General features: G+C 38.3%; 1 protein-coding gene across 3 annotated transcripts in view; it reads right to left on the bottom strand.

Annotated features, from left to right (window-relative positions):
• The window catches only part of C1GALT1 (core 1 synthase, glycoprotein-N-acetylgalactosamine 3-beta-galactosyltransferase 1), a 39,644-nt gene extending 30,418 nt beyond the window's left edge, over positions 1-9,226 (bottom strand). For 2 of the 3 annotated variants that reach the window (XM_003782700.3, XM_023519308.1), the window contains exon 1: positions 9,019-9,226. In XM_003782700.3, the coding sequence (XP_003782748.2) occupies positions 9,019-9,025 (7 nt within the window). In that variant the 5' untranslated portion in view covers positions 9,026-9,226. Of the gene's footprint in view, positions 1-8,433; positions 8,548-9,018 lie in introns of those variants that run through there. The other variant, XM_023519309.1, reaches the window with a different exon arrangement.
• Between the last annotated feature and the right edge of the window lie 18,163 nt (positions 9,227-27,389).

Here is a 27,389-nt window from a genome sequence, read left to right as displayed (position 1 = left end):
AAAAAAAAAAAAAAAAATCTTTAGAGACTATCATGAACTATACACAGGGTGGACATAAAGTTCGTGTGCAATTTAAAATAGTTTAACGTGGCAAACTGCACACGAATTTTATGTTCACCCTGTACACATGCTGACAAATGAGAAAACCTAGAGAAAATGGATAAATTCCTGTAAAATACAAGCTACAGAAACTAAATAAGGAAGAAATAGAAAAAGTCCCCCAACAAGAACAGTGAAAAACCCAGGACTGGATCAATTCAGAGCTAAATTCTACCAACTGTGCAAAGAAGAATACCAATCCTTAGAGAAGGGAATTCTCCCTAACTCATTTTACAAGGCCAGAGTCACCTTTATATCAAAACCAGACAAGGATACACCAAAAAAAGAAAATTACAGGCCAATACCTCTGATGAACATCGACACAAAATCCTCAACAAACACCAACAAAGCAAATCCAACAGAACATCAAAAGGATAATACACCACGATCAAATGGGATTTATACTAGGGATGCAGGATGGTTTGACACAGCAAATCAACAAACATGATACATCACATCAACAAAATGAATGACAAAACCACGTGATGATTCTCAATATATACGGGGAAAGCATTTGATAAAACCCACTATCCCTTCATGATAAAAATCACTCCACAATCCAGAGAAAAAAACATACCTCAAAATAATAAAAGCCATATGTGATAAACTCACAGCTAACACCATACTGAATGAAGAAAAGGGAAAGTCTTTCCTCTAAGACAGTGAGCTGTGTGGCATCAGAGGGTCTTAAGTGTGCCGCAAAAATTTTTAATGATCATTAATTAAATTATTTTTACAAAGTTCAAAGCACAATAAGCATTTTTTATTTTTTTTTAAATCAACATAATTTAAGTGTGCCATGGAAGCTTAACTATAGGTTCAAGTGTGCCATGAGATAATTAACATGTAAAACTCAGGAGCCCTTCTATACACCAATAATGATGTAGGCTAGAGAGAAATCAAGAAGGCAATCTCATTTTCAAAAGACAGAAAATAAAAGAAAATACCCAAGAACAAATTTAACCAAGGAGATAAAATATTTCTACATGGAAAACTACAAAACATATAAAAAAAATTAAAGATGACACAGAAAAACATTCCATGCTCATGGATCAGAAGAATTACTGTCACTAAAATAAACATATTGCCCAAAGTAATCTACAGATTCAATGCTATTGTTATCAAAATACCGATGTCATTCTTTACAGAATTAAAAGAAAATCGTAAAATCCAAAGAAACTAACTAACTAAATAAACCAAGCCCAAATAGCCAATGCAATCCTGAGCAAAAAGAACAAAACTTGAAGTATCACATTACTGGACTTCATAATATATTATAAGGCCTAGTGACCCAAAGACATGCATATTCTATATACATATATTATATTACGTTTCATAATATAAGGCCTGGTGACCCAAAGAACATGCATATTCTACATACATATCAAAAGAGAATATAGAACCTAGCAATAAACCAACAAATTTGCAGCCAATTCATCTTCAACAAAGCCAACAAGAATTTACATCGGAGGTGCAGTGGCTGTAAAATCCTAGCACTCTGGAAGGCCAAGAAGAGTGGACTGCCTGATCTCTGGAGTTTGAGATCAGCCTGAGCAAGAGTGAGACCCCATCTCTACTAAAAACAGAAAAATTAGCTGGTGGATGCCTATAGTCACAGGTACTCAGGAGGCTAACGCAAGAAAATTGCTTGAGCTTAAGAGTTTGATGTTGCTGTGAGCTAACATGCCCCGGGACTCTATCCAGGGCAGCAGAGTGAGAATGCCTCAAAAACAAACAAACAAACAACAAAACCAAACAAACAAAAAACTGACACTGAGGAAACAACAGTCTTTTCAATAAACGCTGTAGGAAAAAAACCAAACAAACAAAAAACTGACACTGAGGAAAGAACAGTCTTTTCAATAAACGCTGTAGGAAAATTGCATAGCATCATGCAGAAGAATGAAACTAACCCCCTATCTCTCACCATAAGCAAAAATCAACCAAAATGGATTAAAGACTCAAATCTAAGAACCAAAGCTATAAAAATACTAGAAGAAATTAGAGGGAAGACTCTCCTGGACAGTGTTCCAAGAAAAGAATTTCTAAGACCTCAAAAGCACAGGCAACAAAAACAGAAATAGCCAACAGGCTTATGACAAAATGCTCAATATCTCTAATGATCAGAGAAATACAAATCAAAATCACAATGAGGTATCTTATCAGCAGTTAGAATGGCTACTAATAAAAAGATAAACAGCATATTTGGAAAGGAGCCAGAGAAAAGGGAATCCTTACACATTTTTGGTGGGAACATAGACTAGTACACCATTATGGAAAGCAATATGGCGATTTCTCAGAGAACTAAAAACAGAATTACCATTCCATCCAACAATCCCACACTGCTTATCTACCCAAATGAATAGACATCAATATGTCAAAGGGATATTAAAGCATTATTCACAATAACCAAGATATAGATTCAACCTAAGTGTCTATCAAGAAATGAAAGGATAAAGAAAATGTTGCATATATACACAATGGAATACCATTCATCAATTAAAAAAGATTAAAATCATGCCATTTGCAGCAACATGGATGGAACTAGAGGTCATTATCTTGCGTGAAATAAGCCAGGCACAAATGGATAAATATAACACGTTCTCATGTACTATGTGGCAGCTAAAAAACATGAACACATGGTAGAGAGTAGTGAAATGGTAATAGTAGTCAAAGGTGAGTGGAGTGAGGGGAAGATAAAGAGAAGTGGGTACAAGGGTACAAACATATGGCAAGTAAAAGGAACAAATTCAAGGTTTGATAAAGATGACTGTCCTTAACAAAAAAAGTATTGAACTCAGATGATGGACACTCTAATCCCCCTGACTTGATCACCACACATTACATACACATAACAAAGTTTCTCATGTATGCCATAAATTTGCAGATTCAAAAAACAGTGAAAACACCAAAAGGCTGATGAGGATACAGGGAAAGATGATCACTTGTATGTTGCTGTTAAGAATGTAAAATGGTACAGCAACTCTGAAAAACCTTTTGACAATTTCTTTAAAAACTAAGCATGCAATTACCATATAACCTGGCAATGTACTCCCTGGTATTTAATCCAGAGAAATGATAATTTATGTTCACATAAAAACCTGTACCCAAGTATTTGTAGCAGCTTTATTTGCAATAGCCCCAAACTGGAAATAGCCCAGATGTCCTTCAACAGGTGAATGGCTAACAGTAGAACATTCATACCCTGAAATATTACTAAGCAATAAAAAGGAAGGAGCCACTGAAGCAAGCAATAAGTTAGATGACTTTCTGGGGAATTGTTTTCAGTGAAAAATGCCAATCCTAAAAAGTCTCATATTATATACATCTGCAGTCCCCAACCCCTGGGCCATGGACTGATACTGGTCCATGGCCTGTTAGCAACCAGGCCACACAACAGAAGGGGAGTGGCCATCAAGTGCAAAGCTTCATCTGTATTTACAGTTGCTCCTATTGTTCGCATCACTGCCCAAAGTTCACCTCCTGTCAGATCAGGGGCAGTACTGGATTCTTACAGGAGTGCAGACCCTACTGTTAAACTCCACATGTGCGGCATCTAGGTCAGGTGCTCCTTATCAGAATCTAATGCCTGATGATCTGAGGTGGAGCTGAAGCAATGACAATGGTGCTGGGGAGTGGCTGCAAATTCAGATTATCATTATCAGAGAGGTCTGATTATACAGAGATCAGAGTAACTCAACTGCTTGCAGACTCATATAAAAACCCTATCAGTGAGTGGTAAGTGACAATTAAGCTGCATCTGGTGGCAGGCGTTACAGTGGCATGTTGACTTCAACAGTACGGTCGCATCTGGTTGTACTATACAGACTTTAAGTCAGAATCTGACACTTATTTCAATCTGCATGTGGCCTACCCATTATTTTAGTTACCACTTGTATCCATGCCTCTTTCTTACACTGGACACTTAGTCACAGTTTTGGTAAACCCACAAGCTAACTCTAGCAAAAATGAGAAAAAGCAAACATCCTTGGAGAGCTTCCTTGAAAAGAGGAGGAAAGACTCAATCAATGATGAGACAGCAGAAGACTCAAGGACTGCCAACAAAGTGAAAGCTGCATTTAAAAGAAAATAGCAAGAATCCTAATTAAATTACAAGTTCATTGCAAAAGCTGATTTGCAATTCCCCAAGCCCGCTTTGTATTTAATATGTGGCAAGCAGCTATCTATGAAGCCATGAAACCTTTAAAACTTCTTGGCCACATGAAGACCAAGCCCTCTGCATTAGAAGACAAGCCTTTGGAATTTTTCAAAAGGAATTAAAAAAAAATACACATAAACATAACAAACAGAAGCAATTACTGAAGACCATCCTTCATTAAATGTGAACAAATGTGTCTGCACAAAGAGCATCTCTCTTAGTGGCTAGCCATACTGCTAAAGTTAAACCCTTAACTAATAGTAAAGTCTTGATCCTGTCTGCTGCTAAGGACATCTACAGGGAACTTATAGGAGGGGCTGCCATTCAAAAGGTGGCACATGTTCCTCTTTCAGTTAGCACCATAACTAGATAAACTGATGAAACAACAGAGCATATTGAGGCACAACTGTTACAGAAGATGAATGAACCACCCTGATACACTATCCAGGTTGACAAGTCTATCAATGCTGACAACAAGCAACAATGCTTGTTTTTGTGTACTTTTGTTTTTGCTGCCAACGAACATCACAGCTGCAGAATGCATTATATCATCTGTAAGAATGCTGGCTAATGGAAAAAAAGTCACCTGAACTAAACAATGTTTTGCAGGATATGATTAAAATTATTAATCACATAAAGTATATGCCCTTAACTCAAGTCCATTTGCCCAGCTCTGAGAGATGGACTCAGAACACACACATCTTCTCTTACACACAGAAGTGAGGTGGCTTTCTATAGGTTTTTGAGTTATGAGAGCTACTCTAGAGATTTCTTTTGGAAAAATAGGCACCACTGGCAGCACATTTCAGTAACGCAGAATGGGTGGCAAAACTTGCTTATTTATGTAACATATTCAACCTGCTCAACGAACTCAATCTACTACTGAGTGAAAACAACTGCATTCAAGTCAGCAGACAGTCACTGCATTCAAACCTAAAATGGAATTATGGGGCCAATGAGTGAACATTTGAATCATGTTCATGGGACATGTTTCAAACATTAGCGCAGATTTTGAGAATGAGGACCTTCTTTCACCCAAATGATGCAAGATGACCTATCTCAGTTTTCAAGAGTTTGAATGTTACTTCCCAACAACCAAAGACCCCCCAAGTTGGAAGGAATGGATCCGTGACTCACTGGAGAATAAGCCACATGAATCAACTTTGTCTGTGCTAGAAGAGTCAACCGCTTGAGAATGTAAATGACAATGGTCTTAAAAGTATACTTAAGACAACCTCAAATCTCCATTTATTCTGGATTAAAGTCAGGTGGGATATCCTGAGAGTGCCACAAAAGCACTGAAAATCGTGTGTCCCTTTCCAACATCCTATCGCTGAAGCAGGGTTTCCTGCAGCCATAGCAACTGAGATTATGGAGTAGGCTAGATTTAAGCAACACACCTTTCTGGTGTCACCATCTCCCAAAACCCCAAGATGAGACCATATGGTTGCAGGAAAACAAGCTCAGGGCTGCCAATGATTCTACATTATAGTGAGTTGAATAATTATTTCATTATAAAAATGATATAATAATGAAGTGCCCAATAAATGTAGTGCAGATGAATCATCCCACCCCCTTCTCATTCCTTAGGAAAATTAACTGTCTTCCACGAAACCAGTCCCTGGTGGCAAAAAGGTTAGGGACTCTTACATAATATCCTTGACAAAACTATGGAGAAAAGAATAGATTAGTGGTTGCCAAGGGTCAGGGTCTCCTGGATGGGGAAGAGGTGTGAATACAGCTATAAAGGGCAACAGGAGGCATCCCTGTGGTGATGGAAACTCCTTATTTCATAACCATATGATATTTCAATGTCATATCTGGGTTGTTATACTATCCTGCAGTTTTGCAAGATGTTATCACTGGGGGAAATTAGGTAAAGGAACAAAGGATCTCTCTATTATTTCTCAGTATTGCACGTGGCTCCACAATGATCTTGAAATGAAAAGTTTAATTAAAATAAATAAATAAATTTTGCCTAATCTGGACTGCTCCCCTAAATACTATGATAATCTTGGTTCTTTCTTCAGTGAAATGTTGACAGTTTCTCTGCTGTGCAAATCTCCCTCACAGCAACAAGTTAATTACCCTGTGTCAGCCTACAGATGTTTCCCTGATAGTCTTTATCAGATATGCTTTATCAGATCAAAATTGTCTATGTAAAATAAAAGTTCCTCTAGAAATTTAATACACAATACACACAACACTTCAAATCAAGGAATAGATGGCTTATTCCTGAAATGATACTGAACTAATTTATCTTTTGGGAAACATAATAAGCAACCAAGCAGATCCCTATCTTTCTGCTAATAACAATTCTAAATGCTTCTAATATTTTAGTATTTTTTAAAAATGGAATTAAAACAAAACTAGAAGAAAACATCTTTTTGCATTTTTTTCTATCATCAATTGAGATCTTTCCAAAACTCAGAAGCTATGACTACAGTAAAACTATGAGTTAATTCACTGGCTAAGTTTCTGGCAATGAAGTTGCTGGTTCAAAACTATTAAAAAAAGAATGTACAGCAAAATAAACCCCCCAAAATATCATAAATAAAGAAAAAACAAATAACCTAATATAAAAAAAGATAAAATAAAAAATTCACAGAAAAAAATGGTCAAAATAATCAAATTTCACTTATAATTAAAGAAAGGTAAATCAAATGAAGAGATATTTTAACTCATTATACTGGCAACAATTTTTAAATTTATTAACAGCTAGTATTGATTTAGCTATGAGACAACATTCACGTTTTTAAGAATGTATTCATGCGTTCTTCCTCACAATATACACTTTTCCTACCTAGCAGAATTGAATTTCAGCATTAAGCTGTCCATTTTCTATTTAAGAATTATTACACTTCCACGGTCACAAAAATTCCAATTAATGATTTTACCACATAAAGGCAATTACTGTGGTTTATAAAGTTAAGCTGTATAATGCAACTTTTATTTTAGCATAAATCAATATATAAATAGTATAAAGTACACTCCGAGGGACACAATTTTGTAGTTCTACAATTAGGTAAACATTAATTCATTATACATCCTCCTAAATAAATTTGTGACAAAATTCTAAGAATTTCTGGATGTTGAATTTACTCAGAAACATAGATTAGTGTAATCTTTTTTAAAAAAAAAAGTTAAAAACTTCAAATGGGTAATAATCACAAATGTTTTAAAAATGCTGAATCTCAAGTAAAAAGATACAGAGAAAACATGAATTCCAGGCAAATTTAAGAGAGACATTCAATAGTTCTTCACTAACACTGGAAAACCATTCCCTTTTCCTATGAAGAATTTTAAATGAGTCATACTTTCCCTACTTAAAGCACTGTTTTACTTAACATATGGTGAAAAGAGTTAACTGTTTGGTAACTTAAAATTTTATATTCACTTAAACTGTACATCAATATGTACACTAAGGCTGGTGTAAAATACAGTTTACTACAGACAATACTTAAAACACACAATATTGCGTCCCTAAGGTTTATTTGATATTTATCTGACAAGGAAGGGGAAAGCTGTCATTTAAATATCTTCTAAAAATTCAGATTCCCACTTGCTAAATTTATGCCAGTATTAAACAACTTGAAATTATGTACAACACTTTTTCCTGGCATCCAGGAAGAACTATCTATGTTTTATGCCCAATTTATAGAAAATTAACATATTTTTGTCTCTTACACTTGGCCTAATTACTCACTCTGACACATTAATAATGTTCTAACTTTATAACTGAAGTTAGCATAAGTTCTCGATCTCAGGAAACTTCACCGTATCTACCATAACTTTTAGATACCTATATGAGATATCTATACGACTTCACATCCAGTGGATTTTTGTTGTTTTTCTTTAAAGAATTTTTTCTTTGTGGTACTGATCATATAGTGTTTGTTTTAAATAAGAGCGTCTGGGAGGGTAAGGAAAAGAATAAATCCCCATCCCCAAACTATGCTTCTCTTCCAAGAGTATATAGTTTGCCCAAATTTAAAGCAGTATGTACAATTTGTCAGCACCTTCTAATCCAATTACACTTTGTTAGGGGAAGGGAGAGTGCAGAGTCAAAAAAAAAAATTCCTTTTCTCCCTCAAGTATCAAGCGCCCCAACACACACTTAGCTTGTTCGGTCTGCCAGTGGCAGGGAAACTTACAGAGATAAATCAGCTACAAACCTGATGATCCAAGCCAGCTCCAGGCTCTTCTGCAGGCGCCCGCTCGCCCGGCACTCAGGCGGCGCGGCAGCCCAGAGGCTCTGGTGGAACGTGCCCTCCACCTGAGCAGCGAGTCCTGCGGGACTCACAGGTCGGCAGAGCGGCGGCAGGGTCCAGGGGCGGGGCGGCCAGCTCGGCGAGGCAGGACCGCTAAGTGGTTCGGCCCGGACGCCCCGGTGCAGCGCGCGTCTCACCACCGCCTCCGGACGCCAGGCAGCGCTCGAGTAGGAGAAGAGGGGTGCAAAAGGGCGAAACGGAAGGACCCGCGACGAAAGGAGGCTACATGCCGGCAAAATAGCGGCCCGGTGGGCAGCCGGTCCCTGTAGCAGCCAGCTGAAGCGCCAGCAGAAGGAAGTGCCCTGCGCCTTCCTCGGGAGCACAGACGCCCCTAGTCCCCGCTCCGAGCCCGAGACACCTGTTCGGCCCCGCCTGGGGTTTGGTTCCACCCTCCACTCCCTCCACCTCCCCGCTCCCCCCGAGACTGGGGAGGAAGAGCGGAGCCGAGACCTTGGACCCGCAACCTGAGAGCGCCTCCGCCGGCCGTACCTGACATCAGCCGCGGCGCCCTCTCGCCCCTCCTGGGGGGCGGAGAGGGGGACGACACTGGACTGGCGACCTTTGCTCCTCTGGGCAGCCGCAGAAGTGGCTTGCAGCCGCTAGCCTAGCCGAGGCCGCCTGCTGCCGCCCAGACCATCCCCGGCAGCGGCGGCGGCGGCGGCGGCCAAGGCGGGCCGTGCGCGCGTTCCCGCCCGCTGGCTCCGCCCCTCCCCGCAGCGCGTCCAGGCCGCGGCACGCCTACGGCGCAGCCGCCACCCGGGGGTCTCCTAGCACTGACGTCGCCGCCGCCTCACCAGCCCCTTCGAGGAAGGGCGGAACGGAGGGCCCACGACGGGGCGGGGCTACGGCGACGTGCGGACGCCGGGATTGGCCGCGGAGCGCACGGTCCGCCCTTCTGCGAAGGGGTCTAGGAAGTTGGGGCTTCCAGAAGCAAAACGTTTAGCCGCTCCCCCCTTGCGGCTGGTCTTCGTTCTTCTCTACTTTTCTAGTCTTATGGCAGGGTAGTACACTAGGAGTCAGCTTATTTTCAACCCATTCATTTTCTTTTTTTCTCTCTTTCCTCAGTATCTCGCTGACCTTAATGAAAGAAAATATGGCAAGATGAGGTATGCAAACTGGTGCTCGGTAACGTGCGTGAACCAGAGAGGGCTGAGAACTCAGATGGTGACACGAGAAAGCATCCTGTAGGCATACGCGGTCTTTGGTTCTGTCAGTGTTTCAGGTCTGTCCAGTAAAGGTAGGAAAGCTTCTTAAGGGCTCTGCAAAACTTAGGTCCTTTTTTGTTGGAAAAGGGCTATAAATGAAGAATCTCTCTTTAGAATAGAGAAAAGGAGCTGCTACCTGTTGAGGCAACGTGGCCATAGTCAGATGGTAGATGTGTGGTCTAGACCTTAGTGGCATTAACCATCATCTTTAAGGCCAAGCTCCAGGATTGAAAAGCAGCCCTTTAAGTATTCTACTCAGGCAGTTCTTTAGTACTCTACCATAGCTGTTAAAGAGTATGGACTCTGAAATCCTACTGCCTGAGCTGGCACCTACTAGCTATGTAACCTTGACAAGATACTTAACTGCATGTCTGAGACAAAGAGTGAACAACCTATGTATGTTATTGTTGTTTTTCTTTTGATTTGTTGAGGTTCAGCTCACGTTTTGCAGGATGTATCAATAGAACTAAAAGAATTTTAAAACCTAAAAGAATTCTGTGTTTTATTTTGTACTAAGAACATTGTGACTTCGGGAAGGGTCTCCTTTGCCTGTTTTACAATGGGTGGAAAGCTGTGGAAGGTAGGTGAGGCTAGGCAATAATTGTAATGAGTTGGGGGAGAAGTTGATGAAGGTAAGGATGTATGGGAGGAAGTCTAGATGCATGACAGGGAAAGAACACCAACCTAGATATTCTAGCATGGGCCTATCAGTCAGTTTCTCTTTCTGGCTTCAGTTTTCTCATCTGAAAAATGAGATGTTTGGATTAGAATCACTAGATGTGCTTTAAATTTTAAAATTCTTTTAGTTCTGTTGATACGTGCTGCAAAACGTGAGTTTATTGAAAATTCTAATGCATAAAGAACAACATTTTTCCGATGAACCCAGATAAGAAACTTTCAAACCACAGCCATATCTAGGAAAATTACTGGCAAGAAGGTACGTTGATAGAAACAACACTGGACCAAATCAGCCCCTTTTCCCTTGCCCAGCCTTTTCGGTGGTTTTAAATTATTTATTTATCTGGCAATGGGGTCTTGCTATTATTTCGCCCAGATTGGACTGCAATGTTTATTCATAGGCGCATTTATAATACACTATAGACTGGAACACCTAGGCTTAAGCAATCCTCCTGCCTCGGCCTCCTGAGTAGCTGTTGAGGCAACAGCTTATGTTTTTATGAAAAGAATACATGCTTATTCAAACAAATATTAAAATACTCAGACTAAAATGCAAAGAAAATAGTTGTATTTTGTCCAAATCCCATAGAGTAGCCATTTTTAAATTCATGTTACATTCCCAGGTATCTCTTTAAGACTAAAAAACACACACAGACAATACATTATTGCATAAATTGGATCTTATTATATGCACAGTTCTTTTCTCACTGAACAATATGTTATAAATAACATTTTTTAAAGTTGCATAGTATTTTTAGGTAGATGTACCATCATTTTTCTAACCAATAGGCTATTGATTGACATTTCTTTCCAAGCTTTTACTACTATAAACAACTCTTTTATTTTATTTATTTTTTTTTTTAGAGACAGAGTCTCACTTTAGTGCCCTTGGTAGAGTGCCATGGCATCACATAGCTCACAGCACTCCAACTCTTGGGCTTAGGCAATTCTCTTGCCTCAGTCTCCCGAGTAGCTGGGACTACAGGCGCCTTCCATGCCTGGCTATTTTTTTGTTGCAGTTTGGCCGGGGCTGGGTTCAAACCCACCACCCTCACTATATGGGGCCAGCGCCCTACCTACTGAGCCACAGGCATCACCCTATAAAAATATAAACAACTCTTTGATGAGCTTTCCAATGCATAGACTTTTGTACAATTGTGCAGTTATATCCTTGGACACATTGCTAGAAGTTATATTGATGCCAGCCAATTCTTCAATATTAACAACTAGAAAAAATATTGTGGTTACTTTGAAAAATATACTTTATAAGTAAGACTTTCAAGGAGCAAAGTTCTTGCCTCCCTAAGGTTTACTGAAAAATCACTGACAAGAGGCAGATTGTTAATAGGAGAAGAAAATACAAATTTATTTTAATATATATACATGGAAAACCTCATAATGAAGATTCAAAGGTACAGAGGAAATTATCAATTTTTGTGCTTAGGTTCAACACAGCATGGACAACTGTGTAGAAATATAATTGGACAAAAAGGGTATGATCTAATGCTAACAGGCTGAGTGGCAGAATCCAGCAAAGCTTGCCTATTAAGATTATTTTGGGCTTTCTGAGGATGCATTCCTCATAGGGGCATGGCCGTTTCTGGAATAGGGGGATCATACAACTTACAGCTCACAAGGTAGGTCAATTCTTTATGGACACTTTTTACATAGAACTTTAGGTTTCGTGGCTGTGTTTCAGGATGAAGGGTTCTGATTCTTATGACCTACCTTGGGGAAGAGGGATTCTAGTTTCTATGGCTAGTCTCAGGGAAGAATGGGACTGAGAGGTAGAAAGACAGGGAGGTCAGAGAAGAACTTATGCTCTGAGGCTTTCATTTTGAGATACTTTTTTCTGAGCCCCGTTAGACTCAAACCTGACCATATTCTCCCATTAGCAACATATAAACCTTGGAGAGTATTGTCATCTGATGTCTACTGTTTAATAATGTGTGTCAAAGCTCCTTAGATCAGGAAGGAAGACGTTGGTTGTTTAAACCAGTATTCTTTCTTCCTTGCTGGAAGAAGGCTGATTTTTTTTTCAGGGTGACAGCATATCTAGTTAAAAGTATTTACCTCTCCATAAAAAAACATTTACCTTTCCAGACTCTCATATAAGTTATGGCAGGTAACGTGACCTCTCAATGAAATAAAAGTAGATTTCTCAGGTAGGCACCTGTAGCTCAGTGGTTAGGGAGCCAGCCACATACACCGGAGCTGGCGAGTTCAAACCCAGCTTAGGCCTGCTAAACACTGACAACTACAAGAAAAAAATATCTAAGTGTTATGGTGAGCACCTGCAGTCCCAGGTACTTGGGAAGCTGAGGCAAGAGAATCACTTAAGCCCAAGAGTTTGAGGTTGCTGTGAGCTGTGATTTCACAGCACTCTATCTAGGGTAACATAGTAAGACTGTCTCAAAAAAAAAAACAAAAAAAAAAAGTAGATTACTTTAGGAGGGGCTCCAAAAAAGCTTTATGGAAGAAATATTTCTTCAGCCATTGACTTATACCCATCTTTCATATTTCAACCATAATAACAAAACTCACATGCACACTTTTAATATGGAAGCCAGAGGTGCTTCAGTTCCATGATTATTTTGGAGGGCCAGCTTACTGAATCTGGACTCCCCACTTCTGAACTTATTACCTGAGGAAAAACAAATTTTTGTCATAAGCATTGAATGTAATTCCTAGTAAATGTAATAAGGTAGGTCAAGTCTTCATTTATTTAGCACTACATAGAGAATTTTTTAATGGGGTGAGATGACAATGGGGACAGAAATGTAAACAAAAAAGCAACAACAGCAGAACATTCTCTTCTCTAATAGACTTAGATTCCTTTTCAATGCTCATATATTACAAATAGATTAACAAGCCATTTAATAATAATTAGGTAAAATCTGGCAAATTAAATTATATTCACTCAATAGCAATTTAAAAATATGTCCAGAAATTCTTTGATACTTCTTCCTTCAAAGGATAGAGTTTATTTCACCTTGACTTGGGGCTGTATTGTGACTTGTTCTCATAAACAGAACATGGCAGAAATGATGTAGTGTGGCTTCTGAGGGGAGAACTGTGTACCAGCTTTCCTCTCTCGGGGATTACTTGCTAGGGGACAATAGCTATTTCATCAAAATTATGCCATCCAGGCAATTTATAGAGATGCCCACATGATGATTAAGGCTACCAGCCAACAACCAGTGAGAAATGAGACCTCTTGACAATATCCACGCACGTGAGCTTGGGGGCAGATTCTCCAGCCCAAATGGAGCCTTCAGGTGACTGCCATGTGTCCCTGGCCAACATCTTAATTATAACCTCAACAGAGATCCTGAGCCAGAAACACTCCGCTATGCTGCTCTCTAATTCCAAGCCCAAGAAACTATGAAGTAATTAATGCTTAAATGCTTATTGTTTTAATCCACTATATTTGGGGATAATTTTTTATGCAACCTTCAATAACTAATACAGCTGGATATAATAAAGCAATAGGTACAATGACTGTGGCATCTGCAGGTATTCAATTGTTGTTTAAATGAACAAATAATTGAATGAAGTAGAGTATATCTTCTTTATTTTAATAGGTAGTATACAATACTGGTACTATCTTTGATCTCTGACACCTGTATTGTATAAGGGTTTTTTAAAATATTATTTAGAGATCAGTTATGAATCTCCCTGGAAGTTGACCATTAATAGTCATGGAACTGACATAAAGTAAACAGAATAATAGAATCGTTGATACTTGGCTGGGCGTGGTAGCTGACTCCTATACTCCTAGCACTCTGGGAGGACAAGATGGGTGGATGGCTTGAGCTCATGCATTTGAGACCAGCCTGAGCAAAAGCAAGACCCGATCTCTACTAAAAATAGAAAAACTGAGGCAAGAGGATCACTTGAGCCCAGGAGTTGGAGGTTGCTGTGAACTATGACGCCAGGGCACTCTACCTCGGGCTGCAGCTTGAGACTCTGTCTCAAAAAAAATACCAGACAAACAAACAAACAATAAAAAGGGCTCAATGCCTGTAGCTTAGTGCTTAGGGCACCGGCCACATGCACCAGGGCTGGTGGGTTCAAACCCAGCCTGGGTTTGCTAAGCAAACGAACAATAGCAACAAAAATAGCTGGGCTTTGTGGCAGGTCCTGTAGTCCCAGCTATTTGGGAGGGTGAGATTAGAGAATTGCTTGAGCCCACGTATTTGAGGTTGCTGTGAACTATGGTGTCATGGTGCTCTACCAAGGGTGACAAAGTGAGACTCTGTCTCAATTTAAAAAAAAAAAATGAATCCTCGATACTTGAATTCTGTTCCTAATTTTTCACTGATTAGATGAATGGCCTATGGTAAGTCACCTCACCCTTCTAAATCTCAATTTCCCTGTCCATTAATTGTGGACAACAATTTCAGTCTGCCTCAAAAGACAGTGAATGAGATTACATGTGACAGTGTAATTATAAAACATTAACATTCTTTTAATGTTAATGTTAAATTAGACGGATGAAGTATACCTTATTTTATTTTTAAACAATTAAGAATTAAGTGTTTTAGGTGTGAACACCATGAAGACCCTCTTATCAGTAAGTGGCAACTTATTTACTGATTTTACTATGTACCTTTGTAATACAGTAGCATCATTCATAGCAAGCACTTTGGATTTGAGAGTGTGGCAGAATGGTTTATTTTATGTCAGATCTCACTTTATAATATTAGTCTGCTGAAAATTTATTGCATTTTAAAAAGAGTATGTAATTATGACTGGCTCCTTTTTCTTTTCATGAATTAATTCATAATTGTGGTTGGTTACATCTACCCATTTTATAATAGGGTAGTATTTAAGCATACTTAGTAATAAATGTATATCTAACCAATAATTTGGCCTAAGAATTCGTCCTAGAGCAGAATTGTGCCCAATGGCAAAAAAATATATGGTGAATATATGTCCTTCTCTTTCAAAGATCAGAATGTGGGGCACACAGGAAAAGGCTTTATACCATACAATGTTAGAGGCAGAGATATATTCTTGGCAATGCACAATTTAGTGGCATAGGTAACCTGAGAAGTAACATTAGAATGAGTAAGATACTACCATTGTACAAAATTCAAGTCCTAATTATGTATTGGATGAATTACTCAGGCTCTCTGGTTCTGTTATATTGTTGTTCTTGCTTTCTTCTATTCACCCGTGACCCCAAATCAGTCGTAACTACTGGCTTAACTACCCATCAGATTATTTGTGCTTATACATGATCCCTGAATAGGAAAAAGAAAAGCTCTAGGTAAAAAAAAAAAAAAAAGGAAAGAGCCTCATATGCCCCATTTCTAATATAAAATTAGGAAGTAAATGAAAAATAGACACCAGGAAACTAAGATGAGGGAATTCTTCTGACAACCATGTACTTTTCAGCAGAGTTTCTCATCTCTTACCGAAAATACCTGTCAGTTCCACCCTGTAGAAACTGATGCTCAGAGGCATTTTCCAAACAGTTTTATTCCATACAGCCTAATCTTCACAAAATATACCAAGATTTTGAAGCAATTGGAAAGGCTGGTGTTGTTTTCTGAGTTGACTGACACAGGAATGGGGTAAAGATAGAGAATGAAGCAGAGAAGGAGATAAAGACAAAAAGAAAGTCCTGGAAATACTTTTAGCCTCAAGGGAGGAGGATTCAGCGTGACTCACATGTTAGCTTGAAGGCAGAGGCTGCCATATCAGTACTGAGGAACTTATGTCATCTAGAGAAATAGTCTCAATTTATGAGATTAGGATCCCTGGTGTAACTCTATGCTCCTCTGGTTCCCTGGAATGAGAATCAGAATATTACCTAATTGTTTTATCCTCTTTCTCAACAAAAGCAGAAAGTACTTGTTGTAAATGGAATACTTGAAGCTTTCTTTAGTTTGAAACCCCAAAGGAGTAAATATTCATAAATGTATATGCTGCCTCTGTTATTGTACAGAACTAACTGACTAACAGATTTTAGCTGTATAATGTGGCTATTTTTCTTTATTTTATGTTGTATTTATAAATCTGGACTGTGGTAGATTCTTTTTTCAGTTTTCTGTCCATCTTCCACTGAGAAGCACTTCCTTCCTTATCCATTTTCTCCAATTCCCATCTACAGGTTGGGTCCCCATAGCTACAGTTAGTATGAGGGGACCTTTCTCTCCATCTGGGCATAGCTGATTGGATAGCGTTGGGAGATATATAGAAAACCAAATGTGTCATTTCTCCTATTCTCTTACTTAGCAAGTCACACAGAATGTTTTCCTTCTGTTCACCAAAGTGTGTATGGGGATTTCTCCCTATTCCCTACCAACTCAGCAGCACATTCTCAGCACACACCAGCTGGGCATCCTCTTATTCAATTCTGATACTATCTACCTGGAGGTAGTATCAGATCACATAGATCCTGTTGTCTGACATCACTTAAGTAACCAATCACAAGTAATAAATTGTGGCTCGTGCCTGTAATTATAGCACTTTGGAAGGCCAAAGTAGGAGGATTGCTCCAGCTCAGGATTTTGAGACTACACTGAAAAAAGTGAGATCCTATCTCTACTAAAAATAGAAAAATTAGCCAGGCATGGTGGCATGCTCCTATAGTCCCAGCTACTCAGGAGGCTGAGGAAGGAGGATCACTTGAGCCAAGGAGTTTAAGTTTGCTGAGAGCTAGGCTGAAGCCATGGCACTCTACACTGGTTAATAAAGCAAGACTACCAACAACAACAACAACAACAACAACATCTTTACTTCTGATTGGTTATAAATTGGGGTGCTCACTACTTCCTCCTTGGATTTGATTAATTTTCTAGGATGATTCCCAGAACTCAGGGAAATACTTATGTTTACTGGTTTATTATAAAGGATATTTTAAAGCATATGGATTAGTAGGCAAATGGAAGAGATATGTAGGGTGAGGATAGGAGAAGGGGCATGGAGTTTCCATGCCTTCTGCAGCTGTACCACCTTCCAGGATCTTCCATGTATTCAGCTATCTGTAAGTCCCCCAAACCTTGTCCTTTTGGGGTTTTATGGAGATAATGAAGGTAAAATTAGGTCTTCAGGGTAGGGCTCAATTTGATAGACCTGGTGCACTTATAAGGAGAGGAAAAGACATCATTTTAGGCTTACAGTAAAGAAAGGCCTTAAGTCAAAAACTGTTATAATGAGAAAAAAGGACATTATATATTGGTAAAAGGATTAATTCATCAAAAAAATGTTTATAATTATAAACATATATGCACCAAATAATAGAGACCCAAACTATTTGAAGCAAATGTTCTATAGTAATAACTGTAGACTTCAATATACCACTTTTGACATGGTTCCATTCTCTAATCAGAAGGTAAGTGAGGAAACAGACAAATGGAATAACACAATAAACCAATTAAACCTAACATAAAACATGGAATATTCTACCCAACTATAGCAGAATATACATTTGTCGAAAGGGCATATTCTGTTCTCCATTATAGATCAGATGTTAGACCACAAAACAAGTCTCAGTAAACTTAAAAAGGTAAAAGCCGTACTAAATACCCTTTTTGACCACGTAGAATGAAGCTACAAATAAAAGTAGCAGGAAAATTAGAAAATGCACAAATTTATAGAAATGAAACATCACAGTGCTAAACATCCACTGGTCAAAGAAGAAATTATTAAATGTAAGGAAAATAAAATATTTAAGATTAATGAAAATGAAAACACACACATTATATATATAGGATGAAATGAAAACAGTGCTCGGAGGGAAACTTGTAACTATAATGTTGCAGATTAAAAAAAAATTAGAGGGAAAAACAGTGACTTGCCAAAGGCATTACAGTCAAAATAAGCTAAAATTAGATTTTCATATGCCTTCATTCAGTCTGTCAAACTTGCATCTGTATTAGGCCTTTAGAGAGCCTTTCCCTTGAAGAGATTATTACAGAGGGGGTTACAGCAAGGGAGGGAACACACCCTCACAGGCAAACGCACTTTTCCTTTCTGTCTCTTCTGCTTTGCATTTCTATTTCTTTCCTCCTCCTCCTCCTCTTTCTCTAGTTGTTGTTGTTGTTGTTGTGTCTTCTACTCCTTTTTCTTTGCTCCTGGTCTTTTACTGCTCAGTGTTTGACCTGCCTCCTTCCAAGGCCTTCCTTTTTATTTTTCAGTCCTAGTTTTTGTACCTGCCCTTCTTAGTAGAGAAAAGAATGTCAATAGTCCTATTATCAACAAAGTCATTGACTCTTTGTGGCTCTGTGGCAAGCATTGTCAAAAGGAAATTACATATGACATTTCTGGCCTCCCAAAATATACAATCTGTTGAGTCCCAGATGTGACTTTATTACACTTTCATGATTCTTGACCTTTTTTTTCTGTCTTTTGGTCCCATTAGAAATCTGTGGTGACAGCCATGAATTGTCTCCCTCCAAAAAGGCATAAGATACAAACATTCCATATTTGTATACTATTTCAGAAGGTTTAAAAACTCTTTGACACTCGGGAGTTTATGATTTCATACCAAGAACCCTGCTGTTTGTCTTAATACATTTCACAATGTCACACGATTTGAGATGGGAAGAATGCTTTAAGATATTCTTAAAATGTAATAAATTTTAATTCATTTTCTTAAGAAAAATCAATAGGCCATACAACTGCCATTCGTGTGTCTGGGGAGGAAAAAAGGGAAGAGATATTACTAAATTAAAAGTAGGTCATAATATTATCTGAAGATAAAACATTATCGACCACCTATTACATATACACATATATGTTTGTTATTCTTACATGATATGACTGTTGTAAAAATTATTATACTGAGATACAGAAGTGAAAATTCAGAGAGATCAAATAGCCAACTCAGGACACCTGCTAGTGAACAGTGGGATCAGAATTCTAAAGTACATTTAATCCCATGCCCCCATGGAGGATTTCTTTCTTTCTTTTCTTCTTCTTCTTTTTTTTTTTTTTTTTGAGACAGAGTTTCGTTTTCTCCCTTTGGTAGAGTGCTAAGGTATCACAGCTCACAGCAACTTCAAACTCTTGGGCTCAAGCAATTCTCTTGCCTCAGCTTCCTGAGCAGCTGGAACTATAGTTGCCTGCCATAGTGCCCAGCTATTTCTTAGAGATGAGGTCTCGCTCTGGCTCAGGCTGGTCTTGAACCTGTGAGCTCAGGCAATCCACCCACCTTAGCCTCCCAAGTGCTGGGATTATAGGCATGAGCCACCACGCCTGGCTGATGATTTCTTATCTTTTCTATTCAACACCATTTAGCACATAGAAGGTATCATGGAATACTGGAATGTTGATTGAATTAAATTGAACAGTTCTGGGTGGAGAGCCCTACAGTGATCATTGGGAACTAGGGAACACTTTCTCCTTGTGCCCCACTTTCCATATAATTTCTTTTCTTCAGCAAAAAGAGAAGGACATTCTAACAGGTTGTAAAGAGTATAGAGGACTCTACAAAATTTCAGAGAAATGTAGTAATTTTGTATTATTCATCAGAGAATTATGTCAGTTCTAGCAGTGTGAGGGTAACAAGCTTGAATATACCAATTTTCATTTGAAAGGAATGTACTGAGAAGTTCATGCAATAGTACAACTTGAGGAAACTAATTTTGTTTTAGCAAGTCCTCTGTACATGAAAGGAAGCATTCTTATCCTGAAATATAAAGAACATTTTGAAACATGTCTAGGAAGAAAATATAGTAATTTTAGAATTACAACAGTTCTCAAATGAAGTCTGATTTTAAAGGAAAAAGAATGTCATTGATGGAAGAAATTGTTCAGAATGTACATACACATACTCTCACTGAGGCCTGCTAATGAAGGAAATGAAATTTGAAATGGGTTGGCAAAGAAAGCGAAAGCAAGATCAGAATATGGGCAACTCTGAGATAAAGGCTGACTATACTTCAAAAGAATATCGTTAGGGAATCTCATGCACACTTAGAACTAAGTTGAATAATAAACCTAAAGTTGAACTAAACCTAAAACTAAGTTGAACAAAATTGGAAGTAAGTATAATCTTAGAAGCCAGTCAAAGACAAAAGAATGCAGAATCAGGGATTATGTTGCCTTGATTGATATGTTCATGATTTTAAAATAAGCCCATCTTGTCTTCAAGTCATGATAAGGTCATTATGGAGTTTTTGAATTTCCCAAAATCCTTCCCTAAAAACATGTTGAGCAACTAGAACAGCAAAAGAAAAGTTCTACACACCACACCCTTTAGGAAACCAACGGAAAAAACATCCCCATGAGTCTCAGAACACCAGTGAGTTTTGCCCCACCCAAACCACAGACAACAAAGACCCATACAGGACATCCCAGGTTTAGCAACTGTGCAGAGGCAGTGGAGGGAGAAAGCAAGCGTTCTGAAGGCTCTATGAATACCACATAGAGAAATTGCCAACAGACACTCAAAAAGAGAGGATCTCACCTTGGGTGAAATTCTTAGCAAGTAAAAATTCTGAGAATAACAATGAAAAAGGAGAACGCTCTAGGCTCTAATTTATGAGTAAAATAAAAGGATCTTAGCTGTATACTAAAGGACCAGAGAAATCAGAAAGTACTGGGGTGGCTTAAAAATATCCATAAGACTTCTTTTATGAGGCAAATACTACTGTGAAAAGAATTCAAATTAAGCAGGATGGAAACTATGAGAGTGAAGGAGAGAAAAGGATCAAATACCTAGGCCATTTTTTCCCATTAACTTTTAAAATTTATAATTCATGTTTATTATAAAAAAAATCAGAAAAAACTTTCCTTATAATTCCAGAAAAAATATCAGTTATAAACACTTTTGCCTTCATCTTTTAGACTTTTTTATTCTTTGAACAGATACCCACTCATATGTTTAACACAAAAAGAGAATCAGAGAGTCATATTGTTTTACAGTCTTTTTCACTAAATATTTTGTAATCACCTTTCATTTCCAGTAAATATATAACTAAGTCAAACAAAAATCTTTAGAGTGAATTTTATATCAATAAAAATATAAATTTTCATGTTACCTTGGACTTTATTTTCCTGTGCATTTCATGACTTCTTATTTCTTATTTTGTAGTTTTGATGGCTAGGAAGTATTTCATGATTTTAATTCAATGTCATTTGTAGTTTAACTTTCCTGTGTCCTTAATTTATGTTCTCCTTTTGTATGTGGTTGATAGACATTTATAAAACTTGCCAGGCTGCTCAATTACAGCTCTCAGGTACTTCCTAAAAACCTGAGGCAGTGTCATGAGATGGAGCTTTCCTTTGGGCAGAGAAAGAAATAGGGAGAGAATAAATGTGTTCACAGGGAAAAGTTAGTGTGAGTAAGTAAACGAGAAGTAAATCTGTTTGGCCTTATAGGCCAGACCCTGTTATGGAGATGTCAGAATTGGGTGGGGCTCTGCAGCAGAAAAGCCTTCTAATCATGGCAGTGGGTTAGGAAAGCATCATTCAGATCCCCTTCCTTTGTTGGCTCAACCTCACATCATACTAAACATATTAAAATGCCTCTTTTCCTACAGAAGATATTCTTTACATATAATCAAATGAAGATTTAGTTGCCAGTTGACCACTTGACTTAAATGTTATCTTGATGGACATTTGACTCAATATTTGTTCATTTCAATTTTCTTTTCTTCTATTGTGAGCCCAATAAATTTTTTCTTTTTCAGGTATCAAACCATTTTTCAGGCCCTTGAAATGCTTGTAGGCCTAGGTACTGCTCTCATATTGTAATGGACAGAAAAGTTCTGAAGCTAACTCTTGGGTCCCCTCTCTACTACATCGTGTCTCCTGTCCCCAAGTCTCTTAAGCATTACTGCGATCAGGGACTCTGGCTTTGTTGGACCATGGCAATACCATATGTGGTACAAAAACATATATAATGACAGATGGAAGGGCTTCTGCTGATACAGCAGATTCCCAGGGTTTCTTATGTCAGAGGGCTTTCTCAATCCTAAAGCCTTTAGGGAGGAAACAAAAATTTTCTTGTTTTTGTGATAGAGAGATAGAGGCCAGAGTGATTTAGTTTGAATATTAATGTGTATGCATATCTAGTTGTTGAAGTGGTGTAAATGGATTAGTGTTAGGTATATTATAAAATTATCTTAACATTTTATCAAGAGCAATAAGGTTCTGGAGCTAGATTGCTTGGATTTGATACTCAGCTCTACACCAGTAACTGAGTTATTTGAGAAAATGATTTCATTTTTCTAAGTCTTTCATTTCTGGTAAGTGTTTTCTAATCAGAAATATGAGAATAGTAATACTAATAGTACTTACCTCATAGGATTGTTGTGAGGACATTATGAAATATTGCATAAAAATCACTTTACTACAGAGCTTGGCATATATTGATCTCTTTGTAGATGTTAGCTATTACCACTATTCGTATCTCTTCAAGGGCCCACAAAAATGAGAACCACCACAAAATATCTGACTAGTTTCTAATGTAGTCATGCCCCAAAGAGTGTCTTACAATAATATCGGAGGGTAACATACACTCTAAATATGGTATTAATTACTTTTGATAATATCATGATCTTTACTCCAAACCAGAGGTTGGCCAACTGTAGGCTACCACCTGTTTTTGTATGGCCCACTGGTTAAAAATGGCTCTTATATTCTTAAATGCTGGGTAAAAGTCAAAAGAGTTTTTGAGGTAATAAATCTTTGTATAAGACTAGGGTATAATTTTTTTAATTTTTTTATTAAATCATAACTTTGTACATTGATGCATTTATGGGGTTCAGGGTACTGCTTTGATATACAATGTGAAATACATTGAACTAAGTATACATCAATCACAATTATACTCATTTCTTAATAGTTTTGAAATGTACCATTGCATCATGCACATTAGGTGAGGTCTCCCCAAATACCCTCCCTCTTCCCAAACTCCTCCCTCCACTCCCCTCTCTCTCCTCTTCCCATCTACTGTCTGGACTATAGTTATGTTTTGCCATTCAAATGAGTGTGTAGGTGGTTATATATTGATTTCATAGTAGTATTGAGTACATTGGATACTTTTTTTTTCCATTCTTGAGATATGTTACTAAGAATATGTTCCAGTTCCACCCAGGTAAACATAAATGATGTGAAATCTCCATCTTTTTATGGCTGCATAGTATTCCATGGTATACATATACCACCACCCAGGAAATTGGAGCAACACCAAAAATAGGGTATAATTTATTAAGAAATAGAGTAGAAGTTATGTTAAAAGTAGAAATTTTCCTGCTGAGGATAGGGTATTTCCTTGGGAAATTGGGATCTAGAATGTAGTGGTTAAGAGTTCTGGGGCCAAATTTCTCCCCGAGTCTCCTTAAGAGCATCAACCTTGGAGGAATATTGTGATCTAATTATGTAAAGCTTACAAAGTGCATAACATAGCTGTAAGACCTCCATAACTGCAGGCTGCTTCTGCTCCTAGTGTTGCTGGCATTATTATTATTACTATTACCTCATGAGAGAGATGTAAAGGCTTCGTTTATCCCCCACCCTGACTTCCCCTGGGTGTTTGTATAGTGGCTTTCATCACTGTCAAGTTATAGGTGATGGTGGCTTTTCCTTCTATACCATTATACCCAGCTTGGCATTTAAAACTCCATCTTTTTTTCCAGGGGGGTTTTGTAAGGCAAAGTGTCCTGTGAGGGTCCAGCTCTTCTTGGCACACTGGTTGAAATGTTTTGGGTAGATTTTTGGATTGTCCTCTGGGTTCCTTATTCTGGTTAAGTGGCTGATATATTGTTATCACCGTTGTTATTCTCATTTGATATCCTTGGCTTTTGGCTGTGCAGCCTAAAGTTCAGTCCTATTCTGTCTGGTACCCAGGTTTCCAGACTTGTTTCCCGCTGTTCGCTTATCAGGGCTTGTTTAATTAGGATGAGAAAAGAGGCTGGGGTCATGGAATGGAGTAAACAGGTTTTGGAGTCAAGCAGACCTGGGTTGAAATCCCAACATCAGTACTTGCTGATTTTGTTACAAAACCTCTTTAAAGCAATTTTATTAGTAGTAAAATGAATAAGACAATGCCTGTCTCAGAAGGGTTTGGGGAAAATGAAGCAGCATAATGGATATGCTTGTCATGAACCCCAAATGTTAATTTCAACCCATATTTTGTATATTTACATTTCTATGCATTTAGAAATACATGCATATTTTCTTCTTCCTCTTTTACAGTTGCAGCTCAGAGGAACAGAGATATGCATAACAGTGATTTCAGATTTTTTCCTGCCTTATTTGACTAGCAGGATAATAGCTAATAACATATGACTGTTATATTTGTAAGCCTCTGTTATCTCACTCTGTTATTACTACTCCTTAGGCAGTAGCTTTTCTTGGGACCATGTATTTCCGTGTACTTGACCTTGGATTTACTCCATGATTTTATTACTTAACATAACCATTAGTTTGTTTGATTATCTTTAATTAAGTTGTACTGGCATCACACATAAAGATGCCCTTGTTTCTTGTCGGACTAAGTTTCACCTTTGCTGATTGTGACAATTCAGTCAACTCATTTAACCCTTTGTAAATAAATGTGATACTTCATCTCGGTATTTCTCTCAGAGGAAATGTCACTTAAAATATTTTTAGTGAAATGAATATTTTAATAGTAGTATATATTTTTAAAAATAGAAATCGCTGATTTTTTAGTTAGTAAAAACCTCATTTATCTTGTTGCCTTCAAGTATTGTGCTTGAGAAACCGACATTCTGCACGTGTCACTGTAAGCCTCCACTTAAGTGTAGACATCCTTATGACAAAGCTATGTGATGTGTGATTGATTAAACATAGGCTTCCTGATCATCCCTTAGGCTTTTGTCAAAAAACAAATCTTCTCTCATTATAGTTTGTATGGAAAGACTGGATTCGATTATATCACTTTGACTTCCAGCCTTATTTTAATTTCCTGCAATGTTTAAAGTGTAGCAAAGTGGTGGCCTACTGAAGAAGGGAGCGGCAGGTGGCCGGAGGAGAGGAATGGTCGGTGTCTGCACACATGCACGCACACACATGCTGAGCAGGGATTGAGAGAAGATAAAAGAAAGTCTTTATTCCTCAGAGTTTCTCAATTCTGAGCCCTTTTACTTTCCAAACAGGAAAAACTGGCTTTTTTAAGTTCTGGGACCTTTCTCAAAGGTAGTGGAATTCTGCTTTTGGAGAAACATGAGGCCCAGGAAGTATCAGCATTCTCAGATGTGCAATTAAAAGACCTCCTGTGTATGAGTATCGCTCCTTAACCCCCGTGTAGCCAGAGGAGGAGGGCTCGCTGGCCTGTGTTCCTGAGGCTCTTTGGGGAGTGAAGGGATGTCTCCATCAGGCAGGCTACTGTTTTGACATCCCCCATCCCTCAGGCAAGACATGAGGAGAACCCTGAGATGTCATCTGTTTCTTCTACAGGTTCTTCTTTGATTCCACTGGTCCCCAGGACCTGTCACACTCTAGCCTCCTCACCAGCAAAACCAGGGACCACTGGCAGCTTTGGTAATCATGCAACACAGATACGTTGACTACTTACTACAGTCTTCCCTCAGTATCTGAGGGGGGTTGGTTCCGGGACCACCCCTGGAACAGAATACCACAATTTATAGATGACCAAGCCCCTTGTAAAAAATGATGTAGTGTTTGCATATAATCTATGCACATCCTCTCTTATACTTTAAAATTCAGGGCCATCCACCCTGTTTTTTCTCTGCTGCACATTGGAAGGATAAGAGTTGTCTTGGTAAATACACAAACGCTAACAAAAGCTGATTGGCTAAAATGAGGTGGTCTGTGCATACTTTTCATTATGTTTGACACCACAGATTGGGAAAAAATGTCCCCACAAAATCAGCATGTAGACATGTCTGTTTAAATTACACCTAGATTGTTAATAATATCTAAGACAGTGTAAATCATTATGCTATTGTGTTGTTTTTGATTTGTATTAATTTTTATTATTGTATTATTATTTTTTATTTTTCCAAATATTTTCAGTCTGCTTTGGTTGAATTTGGAACCCTTGGCTACAGATGGCTGGCTATATTTGTTAGGCTTTTGATCTGGAGTTAGACTTTTGAAGAGGGGAGGACCAAAATCCCTTCCTTTATAAAGCTTAGATTTTAGTGGGTGGAGAGAGTAATATCCTAAGCAAACAAATAAAATTTTCAGGATGTGAGATAGTGATAAGTATACAGAAAATAAGGCACAAAAGGGGATAGGGAGGGCTGGGAGTGGAGCTGTACCATTCAATAGGGTAATCACTGAGAAATGAACATTTGAGGAAAGACTTATAAGAAGTTATAGAGAGAAACCTGTGACTATTTCAGGGAAGGGCATTCATGGCAGAGGGAGTAACAGGTGCAAAGGGCCTGAGACAGGTGCATATTCTGTATTTTGAGAAACAGCAAGAAAAGTGAGGCTGAAGGTGAGTGAGGGAAGAATGCTAGAAATAGATGAGGTATCTGAAGATCGTGTAGAGCTTTGTTGGCCTACAAAAGGACTTTGACTTTGCACTGAGTGAGATGAGGAGCCCCTGGAGGGGTTTGGGCTAAGGAGTAACATGATCTGATTCTGTTTATAGAAAAGTAGGAATACAAGCAGTGATATCAGTAGGCTGGGGGTAGGGAGGACTATTCCAAAAGGTAACGTAACTTGCACCAGGTTGCCTCCAAAGTAGGTGATAAGTCTTTGGGTTCTGGATATCTTTTAAAGGCAGAACCATCATCATTTGCTGATAGATTATATGTGGGATATGTGTATGAGAGCAGGAGGCATCAAAGATGATTCCAAGGCTCATCATGTTGGAGAGATGAAATTCATTAATATTTATTGCTGAGTTGAGGAACTGAGGAAGTAATGTATTTGGGGGAAGATTACAAGTTTATTTCAGGGCATGTTAAGTTGAGATGTGTGCTAGATATGTAATTGAAGATCTCAAGTAGGCAGTGGAATTTTTAAGTGTGGGTTTCAAGGGAGAAGCTTGTGTTAGAAACACCAGTTAGGGAGTCTTCA

Source organism: Otolemur garnettii, unplaced genomic scaffold, assembly GCF_000181295.1.
Source record: "Otolemur garnettii isolate 467f Iridium unplaced genomic scaffold, OtoGar3 scaffold00005, whole genome shotgun sequence".
NCBI classification, from domain to species: Eukaryota; Metazoa; Chordata; class Mammalia; order Primates; family Galagidae; genus Otolemur; species Otolemur garnettii.
The sequence above is the reverse complement of the archived record's forward strand: the minus strand, read 5'-3'. Positions and strand labels throughout refer to the sequence as shown.